The sequence below is a fragment of the Silene latifolia genome, chromosome Y (genome assembly GCF_048544455.1).
Source record: "Silene latifolia isolate original U9 population chromosome Y, ASM4854445v1, whole genome shotgun sequence".
Taxonomy (NCBI): Eukaryota; Viridiplantae; Streptophyta; class Magnoliopsida; order Caryophyllales; family Caryophyllaceae; genus Silene; species Silene latifolia.
The window spans coordinates 204,086,655-204,098,528 of record NC_133538.1 but is presented as its reverse complement, the minus strand read 5'-3'; the positions used below and the strand labels follow the sequence as shown (position 1 = coordinate 204,098,528).

The window sequence follows — 11,874 nt, the reverse complement described above, 5'->3', positions numbered from 1 at the left end:
TGTAAGACGAATTTCAGTTCAGGGCACTTTTAAGACGGAGTTTTAAGGCAAAGTTTTGAGTAAAACCCATCAAAATCAACTCTAAATATGATACCCATAACCAAAATCACTTAATTTTCCCCTTTTTACATAAAAAAGACAACCAAAATCCAAACTAAAATCACAAACCCTAGAAATTCAAGACATACAAACCCCCCAATTTTATTCGATTTTTGCATATTTAACATCAATGCTCAGCAAATTAAAGCAATTAGATCATGTTTCAATCAATGACAAGCAAGATCTTATGCATATAAACCGGATTTCTCAACAATTACCAACTATTATACATGCTTTTAATCAATTAAAACATAAAAGGAGATGAATATTATTACCTTGGGTATGTGAATAACATATGGTCTGGTGGTAATGGTGTGTATACCATTAAGGCTGGGTATCAATGGCTACAAGGAACTATGGCTAAGGTAGCTTGGTACCCTCTGGTTTGGAATAGATTCAATGTGCCTAAACACTCCTTTATTACCTGGCTGTGTGTTAGGCTGAGACTGCTAACCAAAGACAGCCTCCAGGCCTTTGGGATTGTTACTGATGGGCTCTATGATTTATGCAAGATAGGTGATGAGACTCATATGCATCTGTTCTATCACTGTCCTTTTAGCTCTTCTTGCTGGCAGTTGCTGAAGGACTGGCTTCATGTTCCTCTACCTGGGCAGGACGTTATTAATTGGTGTGTAAAATGGAGGTGCAAATCCTTATTGAAGAAACATATTGTTTTTGCTGCTGTGGCTGTTGTACTATACTCTATTTGGCAGTGCAAAAATTTATGTCGCCTTGAGCAGTGGGTGAAAGCTCCTAGAGTAGTTTTGCAGGAGGTTCAAAGTAGTATTAAGCAACGCTACTTGTCCAGAAATTAGCCAACTAAATTTCAACAGAATTATATTTTCTAGGATGATTTAAGTGTATTTATGTCTAGACGATGTTGTAGGTGGTATCATTTGTCTCAAAAGCCATGTAATGCAACTTTATACTCTCTTATCTATTAATATATTTCACATTCCACCTAAAAAAAGAATATTATTACCTTGAAGGATTGGCAAGTAAAGAGGTCGAAATTAACAAGTAAAACACCAAGATTCAAGCACCCAACAACAAGGATTAAGGCAACTAGAGAGAGATATAGAGGTTAGGGTTTTGTGAATGAAAAGAATGAAGAAGAAAAGAATAGGGAGAAAGGTTATGAATCCCACAAATCCCCGAGTACTGTTCACTTACTCGATCGAGTAAGTGGGTTACTCGATCGAGTGGCCTCTACTCGATCAAGTTGGAGCTACTCGGTCGAGTTTCCGCTGGCAGATCCAACTTTTTCGATGTTATAGCTTTCTAACTAGATCGAATGAGGTCTACTCGATAGAATAAATACTCTTACTCGGTCGGGAAAGAATGAGAACGAGGTCAAAAGTTACGGATTTAAGTAACGGTTCTTGCAAAACAACAACTCGTGTCGATTCCAAAGTAAATTTGGAAAACATCACAGATTATTATATTCATTCATGACGTACTACTGCTACTCAAATGCAACGCAACGGTTTCATTCAACCAGGATACATACTACTTCATTCTTTAACAAATATTAGGTGAACAATTGACTACACTTCTAGCTTCCTCATGCATACATTCAACACATTTCTTTACCTTTAATCACGCATTTATAACTTCCAACAATACAACTTATAATCATATCACTCTAAGCATTCATCTAGCATTTAACCATCCTTTATAGTTCAAGCTTACTAATAATTTAACCATGTCACAACAAATTATCAGCTAGATTACTCGATTTAAACTTGCCATATTACGGAAGCATTCAACAGTTCATCCATCACACTTACCAAATACTACTTTGACAAATGTTACAACTAATTCAAAACTTACTACTTACCATCATCACCACATACCAAACTCACAATTCTTTTATACCAATGCACAAAGAACGATTTAGAAGACATTATCAACACTATTTAATACCACACTGTCATGTATTATAGCCATTCTACCACTTCCACGACTTTCATACACATCTCTACTCAACCACAAACTTTCACAGTTTTTCATCACAATTACACATACTAGCATCCATGACGGCTCCATCACAATCATTCCTAACATAACCATTATACACACTAGGCACACAATCTCCGACTCGACATCCCCATACCCGGTGACTGGCTTAAGTATAATGGGGCCATGATTTTGAAATGAGGGCGCCTACTCACCCAAAATCTAGCATCAGCTGGGGCTCCCAATATACATACACCAGGTTCATATTATTAGACTCAATACGTTCATTAAGCTCATTTATTACAGGTTCCAAAATCGTCGCTCTGATACCACTTTGTAACACCCCCATATACCAAGGAGCCTTAACAAGACCTTCCCTAGCTTCAACAGTTCATCCATCACACTTACCAATTACTCTGATACCACTTTGTAATAGTTCATTACTGTTGGTTGTCTAGAATATAACAAGATTTCTTTGGGATGGTAGAATGTGCAAAAGAACTTTTGAATTTGGATTTTTGATTGAGGGTTTTACCATTTTGAGAAACTCATAATTGACACTAGTTGGATACGAGCATAGATTTGTTAGAAACTTTGACCTTGATCTCGTGGAGGTTGTTTTTAGATGTTTGAGGGTTTGGAGTGGTGAAATCACACTTATAGTGAAGTACCTTGTTTCATGGAATAGCTTAGGATGATGTAACGTAAGTGTGTTGAGAAAATCCTTGGGAGTGATGTAGTTATGAGTTTTGTTGTTAGGAAGTTTTCGGAACCGCTTAGGATGATGTTGTTATTTGAGATTTGAGTATCTGGCGTTTCCTTGTTGTCTAATCACCCTTTTTCTTTGACCATAAGTGTTACCTTCCATACCTCTCTTCCTCGCTTCATCGTGCTCCTCCTTTAAGTTTGATGCTCGTAACTTATGAAAACTCTATCTTTGACATCCTTGTCGACCTTACTCCGACTCTTACCCCTAAGAAGTTCATCATAGCTCTTTTGTTGGTTAAGTTTGGATTCTCTTAGCGTACTTTATATTTATGATGTCTAAGTTACAGTAACACCCCCATATACCAAGGAGCTTTAACAAGACCTTCTCTAGCATATAAGGGCGTTACCATCTCGTTTGCCCAAGGACAGTAATAATCAAATGCCGATAAAAGAACAATTTAGTTATATTACAAGTGATTACTAACAACAGACGATATGAAAAGATACAACTCAAAACCACTATCTACTGTGTGAACTACTTTTGTCGTGACTCGTGAGAGACTCATCCCGCCAAGCACCCAGCTAACATCCAGATCACAACCTGTTAAGACTGACTGCTCACCATAAGGGATCACGGCAGACACAACATAAACAAACAACAAGACAACCACACAAGGTCAGTAACTGAAGAAATACACCAACAACCACAGACACAGCATGAGTACACAAATCATACACACACACACACACATCTCCAATCAACCAATCACCGTCACCGACTGTCCATTGGACCAGCCCTGCCAGTGGGAGACCGCAGCCGTTCCCACCTAAGCCCCGCTCATCATACCGAGCGATAAACCCATGTCCATTAATGTGCACATCCCCTCCCGTGGCGGGTTCCACGGAGGGCAAACTACGGGCGTGAAGCCACTCCCACAAGTGACTCCACTCAGCCGAGGACGCACCTCGAGAACCATAGACAAACAATCACAATCAGCTGCACCACAACAAGGATAAACAAAACAGCACAACACCAACCGATTATCACAATCAACCAACCCTACCGACACTAATCACCCAAGACACATCAAAGACACTCTAGACAACAAACATTAATGAGTATTCAAACCTACCTTTAGCGCACCGCGGCGATTCCGCTTATGATCACAAGACACCAATCAACCAAGTAACACACCTATACAAACAGTACAATCATCTATCACTACCACAACCAACCTAACTGCAAACAACAATGACGATGATGATGATGTTAACATACCTAAGCATAGAAACCCGGCGTCAAGACCGCTACCCGACTCAAGCATCCCATCCCCATGGTGTAAGCATCCTCAAGGCAAGGATTATGGTGAAGGAGGAGGAGAGTGACGGTATCTAGGTTTAGGAAATGAAGTGCGAAAATGATTTGAGGTTTCACGAAACACGATTTATAATTCCCCGCTGCAAACCCGTTACTCGATCGAGTGACCCCTACTCGATCGAGTTCCCAAGCTACTCGATCGAGTAGCCTCAGCTAGATCCAGTCCCACACAAACCAAAGCTCACACCATCACAAACATCGCCCGCAAAGTTTTCCAAGGTCAAGATCAGTGTCTAAGGTCAGTCAACGTCGGTCAACGGGTCCCTAAAAGGACGGGTATTACAGTTACTTTTCATTTCGTACAATTTCAAAACATTTCAAACTACCATTTTTAGTTTGTTGTTAAAAATTTATGTTACTTTTACAAAACTTTACCTACCTTAAAGGTTTGAAAATGAAGATTTGATTTAGTTCCCTATTTGTTCCTTGAGTATAGACTTCTTTATCATGATTTTAATTGCTATACCCGAGTTGCTTTTTAATTTTGCTCAACTTCTAACTAACTTTGATCTATTTACGATTTGCTCAATTTATAACTAACTTTGATCTATACCCGAGTTGCTTTTTAGTTTGATCTTGTCTTTGACTTGGAAAGTTAGCGTTCTTGTGTGCACGACAAGAGCAATTTCGTTCCATGAAGGAGACTTATGCTTTTGAAAACCCTTCATTAATGTTTTTAGAAGTATTTTAACTTCGGTTTTCTGCAAATGATTTGGTATTCGATATTATCTTTGATTTGAATTGTTGATGTTCTTGAATGCGCAACGAGAACACCTACGTCCCTTTGACGAGGATCTGGTACTGTTGAAAATTTTACTTGAAACTTTTGAAGGAAATTTTAATTCTTACAATAAATAACCTTTTAATGTTTTAGTTACCGATTTCAAAAAGTCCGGCTTTATCTGTATAACCTTTCATTTCTATTTTCAAGTTTCTAGGACGAAACTTTTTAAAAGGTGGGGAGATTGTAACACCCGCAAATTTCTTATTTTGACATTTATGATTTATTTAACCATTCAATTACTTTATTTTATATTTTTAAATTATTTAATTTAATTAATTTTGTTTTAAACATAATTTTTATTAAAGTTATAATTTTAAAGCTTAATTTATATAAAAAAAAATACGGATTTTAGTCGGACTGTAATAATAATGATAACAATAATAGTAATAATAATAATAATAATAATAATAATAATAATAATAATAATAATAATAATAATAATAATAATAATGATAATAATAATGATAATGATAATAATAATAATAATAATAATAATAATAATAATAATAATGATAATGATAATGATAATGATAATGATAATAATAATAATAATAATAATAATAATAATAATAATAATAATAATGATAATAATAATAATAATAATAATAACAACATTAATAATAACAACATTAATAATAATAATAATATTAATAATAATAACATTAATAATAATAATAATAATAATAATAATAATAATAATAATAATAATAATAATAATAATAATAATAATAATAATAATAATAATAATAATAATAATAATAATAATAATAATAATAATAATAATAATAATAATAATAAAGTTCCGTCTTAAATTATAGTAGGTTTAAGACATATTTCCCTCTAGCATAAGACCATCACATTTCAACTTTATTTCTGAGCTAAATCCGGACCAACAAGAAATGGACAAAACATATCTACCAACCTTTATTACCACCCACTAACCTAATATTCCATTCACTCTATCTCTCATACTCACCGTCCCCTCCCATCTCCTCTTTCTATTTGCAAACAACAACAACAAGCATCGACATACTGTATACAACACCTCCATTAAAACATCTGACCTTCGACCTCCGTTTTCTCCTCCGTTTCTCAACCTTTTCCTTCGATTTTTGCACCAATGGCTTCATCTTCTCCTCCTCCTTCTTTATATGTAAGAAAGAGCCAAGCTTTCGTCCTGTTTAAATTCGGCCGTCTTACAAAGGATGCGGATTTTGGGCTAATTTCTTCCTTTTTTTTAGGTTTCGAGTCATCCTTGGGCGATTCCTTGGACGTTTAGGAGAGCAAAAGGTAACGGTGATAGGTTACTCGACAAATGTCGAAATTACTTGTTAATATGTCGTTTTGTGTGCCAATTTCGTGTGTTGGATGTTCAGTTGCGGTAAAGTTCCATTCTTTATGAGATTTCCGCGTTAATTTCGTATGAACCCAGTAATTTAGTTGTGTAAATTTCAGCTTGTTCTTGTCTTAAATGTCGTCTTAACCCGACTCGGTTTTGGGCTGCTTAGGCGTGGAAACAGAGTGCAATGATACTAGTTTCGCTCGAAAAGTTACTGCTTTATATATATGTACTAGTTGAAAAGCCCGTGCGATGCACGGGGCTCCCATTAGGATCATCTGTATAAATATATTCTATAGTTAATAAAAGAAGTTCAATTATGTTTAAATTATTGATAAACAAAAGTTTGTGGTTGGTGTAGTTAATCATCAGTAAACTATTAGTGCTTTTAGCATAGAATTTTTGTCAGTAGTCATCATTTCAATTGTGAAACAACAAGTAACATAGTAAGATTATGTAATTAGTTTTTCCATTATTGTTATAGGCGGGGGCGGACCCACCTGGTAGCAAGGGGTGGCGTATGCTACCCCAAACGTGAAAAAAATCGGTTAAGCGGATTGATTTTTGCTACCCCAAATACTACTGAATAGTTGATAAATACATATTAGCGCATAAAATATACAACAAACAACATGTGACTCAGTTGTAAAGGCTTTGTTTTCTCACCTATGGTCCCGGGTTTGATTCCTGTGAAGTGTATATTCCTTTTTTTTCCTCTCCATAAATGTATTTAAGTAAATGTTTATGTGAAGTGTCAATGTGTAGAATATCTAAAGTTAACGCATTGATGTTTTGGGTATCACATTTTTATGTTATCGAATCTTATTGTAGAGAGTTTATTTTTGGTGGTATTTTACAGAGCAAGTATAAAACATTATTCATATATAAAACAAAAACAATAAAAATTCGCTATATTGCAAGATAAAAATTTAGTCGATGAATTAGAAAACAAAAATAAACTAATAACCATAAATTAGTAATGAATATAAAATGAATTGATTATTTTAGTTGGGAAGTAACAAAAATTTAAGTTATTATGTAAGCGGTCATTGTACTCGTTATACATATTGTGAATTAGATTAAACAAGTTAACAAAATTTTTTTTGTATTAATTATATCAGTTGTATAGCATCCGAAAACACAATTGTATTATGTAATTACCAATTTTTATTGTTGTACGCACCACAGATTTTAGTTAATTTAAAACGTCATTCCCAAAAATGTGGTTTAGATCCATAAAATGAACACGTGATAACTGAGACTGGTTTTATAAGATTCACAAATTAGATTAACTTACAACATCTACCAATATTCCATTTTGTAAGCATGGGACAGTATAAATGGTGAATGGTGGTACGCAAAACAACATGTATCTCAATTATATATGTAGCCTGTTTGGAAGATTTTTGTTAAAATAATAAAAATTTGTTTTTGACTATCTACCATTAAGACTGGTTGTTACATATGAACTTCATGTGAAATATATAATACAAATCTAATTTTTTAGATGTGAAATATATTTTTGAGTGAATTAACGGTGAAAATTTTCAAAGTTTGACCTCCAAAAAACAAATTAGGAGTTTTGTGTGGATTGGAGGGAGTAGGTTATTAGGATACTACTCTTAAACTCGATTAGTTTTATATTAATTCTATTAAAATTATAACTCATTTTTGTTTATTTAAAATGTTATTTATTAACAAAATCAAGTCTCATTATCTTACATTTTTATTCTACTCTTTATTTATAATAACAAAATGAACAAATTTCAGAAAAGATTTTCAATTTTAAGAAAATGGCTTCAAATTACTAAATATATATGTACAATCGTTTCACTTCTTAACCAATATATGTGAGTTTGACCTAATTTATTACACTAAGGAGTACTTTATATTCAACAAAACTCATATGGGATACCTCATAGTTAACCATTAACAAAAAAAAGACTATTTCCACTTTGCTGCCCTGAGGTTTGACCTATTTTCACTTCAGTGCCATGAGGTTTGCATAATTCCACTTTGATGGCTTGAGGTTTTGGCTACTTCCCACTTTAGTGACTTATACGGTTATACATCACATTTTTAGTATTTTATGCTCCCTCTCAAGTTGGGTGGTGTGAGTGGTAAGGGCTCTCATCTCTTAAACAAGTGGTCAGGGGTTCGATTCTTGACTCTTGCGAATGAAAAAGCCAAACTTGGGAGGAGTCAACCCATTAAATTTCCTTTAGTACCCCGAAGGAGATTGTCCCACCTGTCGGTAGGGGATACTTCTGGTCAAATATCAAATATTTTATTGAAATGAGAATATAAAAAATGAATGGAGGGAGTACTAAAAAAATATTTTGAACATAAATCCCTTTTTTTTTTGCAATATCATATTGATTATATTATTTTGTATATCGTTTAATATCCAATTTTGCACTTTATTTTACTGAAAATGTAATTAAGATAAACGTTGACTTTTAAATGTTTTAGTTCACCAAAATGAAATTTTATTCAAAACTCAGGTTACCAAAGTGGAACGTAGTCGAAACCTCAAGACACCAAAGTGCAATTATGAAAACCTCAGGGCACTAAAGTGAAATTACCCAAACCTCAGGGACCAAAATGAGAATTTTTCAGAAAAAAAAAACTATAAAAACTATTGCACTTTTAAATATACAATCAGTACATGACAAAGTAATAAGTCTAATAACCAGCCATACGCAGATCGCGATAAATAATTAAGAAAACACGTAGAAGAATTGGAATTTAGAAAGTAAAAATGGATGTAACCGCATAATTTTTGTATATTTGGCAGTTCAATATATTTTTAACGTCTATTATGGATTTGATATGATTTTGAAACCAGTTTGAAGAAAAAATTCGGTGATATAATAATAGATTATATATAATCTCACAATTTTTCTATATATTTATCTTACACTGATTTATTCATAGTTAGCTGGTTCTTTGATTATTAGTCTCGCATAAAATTGTAATTCTTGAATTTGTTCATTTGCATTTAATTTTTTGGCTCATTTGACAAAATCGATATGAGACTCATTTAATATTTTTAAATGGTAGCTCAAATTTTTGTAATCTTATGTGAATATTATTGGTAATCTAATCATACACATTTGATAGGTTATAGAAAGTCAGAGTTAAAACTATTTAATTTTATGCCATCGTTGAAAAAGTTGTTTATTTCTAATATTGTCATTGTAAAAAAAACTATCTGCCAAATGCTGAGTAAATGTTAATCTTTACTTCTTTTTCCTATTATGACATGTTACTTTTTCCTGAAATATTTTTTTTAAAAATAAAAATTAGTTTTTTCCTAATGTTTTTGTAAGAAAATTACGGGTTTGGTTATAATGAACAACTCGAATCTTTTGTAAATCTTTTAAATATTCAAAAAAGCTTTTAAATAAAATTATCTTTGTTACTACACGAGTTTTACTAAGTATTGAAAATCGAACACCTTAAATTTTTGACAATATTTTATATTTGTAAGAAATTAGGATCTCTTTTTTTTCTCACAAAGATTACTTTTTTTTTTTTTTTTTTTTTTTTGGTGTAATGTGAGTATATATTATATCAACAGAATATCAAAAAAATTCGGTTACAAGGGGGTTTAGGGATCGAGTCCCATAACAAGCAAATTCAAGAAGCTACTCTAATGTTCAGGGATCGAATCCCATCAGCTACATTCCCGCTTTTCCTCTTAATTCTCCTCCTTACTTCTTCCTCTATTCGTTCGCCACAACTTCAGTGTCGAACTACACAAACATTGATTCTTGCATTATTCCTTTGATACCGTTGAATACGTAATAGCATTGAACATAGCCACCTTGATTTTCCATTGAGCACCTTTGTCTCGCTTGGTGGCAATCAGGGCCCGATCGTCGTAGGGAAACATCCATCAAACCAGTGAACTAAACAGGCTTGTACTTTGACAAAGTGTATACACAGTATTGAACAGATGCTCTACATTTTCAGTTGTAATCGACAGAAGCGGGCATAGGTCATCAAGACAAAGACCCATACCTCACAAGTTTGCTCTTCACATTCATGCCCTCATGCATTCTAAGCCATGTAGTCATAGAATGTTTAGGCACATTCCAATTATTCCAAACTATAGCAGGCCAGTCAAGTTGAGGGTGATCAGGGGAGAGCCAATCATACCCATTCCTGATAGAATACCCTTTAGGATTCACATTCCAGCTGCCATCTTCATAGCCATTCTTCAATTTTTCTTTCACTTTGCATATGGACTTCCAAACCCAGGTAGCATCAGCAGGTGGAGTATAGCTGTGCCAGTCTTGGTTTTTGATATAAACATCACTAACCCATTTGATCCAGAGTCTGTCTGCTTTACAATAAATCCAGTCTACTAGCTTGCCCACAGTGGCTATATTCCAAGTATCTGCTCGTCTAATCCCCAGACCACCTTCCTTTTTTGGCATCGTTACCTTATCCCAGGCAACCAATGGAACTCTCTGGTATATAGTTGATCCATTCCACAAGTAGTTCCTGCAGATAGCCATTATGTGGTTGATAATGCTCTTGGGTATTATAAACATCTGTGCCCAATAATTCTGAAGAGTATTCAAAACTGCATTGATAAGAGTCACCCTGCCAGCATAGGATAACTTTTTGGCTCCCAATCCTCGAATTCTAGCTACCATTTTTTCAGTAAGAGCACTGCATTCATGCTTAGTAAGCCTGCCTGCCTTGATAGGTACTCCCAAGTATTTGAAAGGCATGGTGCCTTCCCTGAAGCCAGTGACCTGTTTAATCCCTTCCTTTATATCTTCAGCAACTCCATTAAAGAAGATTTCTGACTTAGCATTATTCAATGCTAGACCTGAGGCCTTAGAGAAAGAGGAGAAACATCTCATGAGCAACCATATTGACTGTGGCTTTCCTTTACAAAATAGAAGAAGATCATCAGCAAACATGAGGTGGGTAAGCTTTAACTTCTTACACAGGGGATGATATTGGAAAGGCCATCTGTTAGTGGCAAAAGTGATCAGCCTGGTAAGTGGGGATATTGGATCCCCCTGCCTCAGTCCCCTATGACCTTTGAAAAACCCAAAGTTACTCCCATTTAAGGAAAGAGTGTAAGTGGGTGTTCTAACACATTGCATCACCAACTGAGTAAACTGAGGTGGGAAGTTAAGCCCATGAAGCATTTGTTCTACAAAATCCCACTCAATTGTGTCATAAGCTTTTTGCAAATCAATTTTGAACAGGCATCTTGGAGTCACTGCCTTCCTTGCATAAAGATGAACAATGTCTTGGCAAATAAGGACGTTCTCAATGATAGACCTACCTTTAACAAAAGCTCCTTGATTCTCATGAATGATATCAGGGAGGACCAATGCCAGTCTGTTGCAAAGCAGTTTTGAGATCACCTTATAGCCCATATTACAACAAGCTATAGGTCTAAAGTGGCTCACATTTGTAGGTCTTTCATTTTTTGGTATGAGGGTAATATTTGTAGCATTAACTTGAGTAAGCATTCTTCCAGAATTAAAGAACTCCTTTATGGCACTACAAACATCTCCCCCCACAATATCCCAGGAGTCTCTGAAAAATCCACTTGTGTACCCATCTGGCCCTGGA

General features: G+C 34.6%; 1 protein-coding gene across 1 annotated transcript; it reads left to right on the top strand.

Moving 5' to 3' along the window:
- The first annotated feature begins 455 nt into the window (after positions 1 to 455).
- Positions 456 to 914, top strand: LOC141629884 (uncharacterized). Its single transcript, XM_074442806.1, has one exon. The coding sequence runs from the start codon at positions 456 to 458 to the stop codon at positions 912 to 914; it is 459 nt and encodes a 152-aa protein (XP_074298907.1).
- Positions 915 to 11,874: the final 10,960 nt, after the last annotated feature.

What these genes read in the sequence shown, in the direction of transcription:
- LOC141629884 (XM_074442806.1), top strand. Translation starts at nt 456, where the DNA reads ATGGCTAAGGTAGCTTGGTACCCTCTGGTTTGGAATAGATTCAATGTG.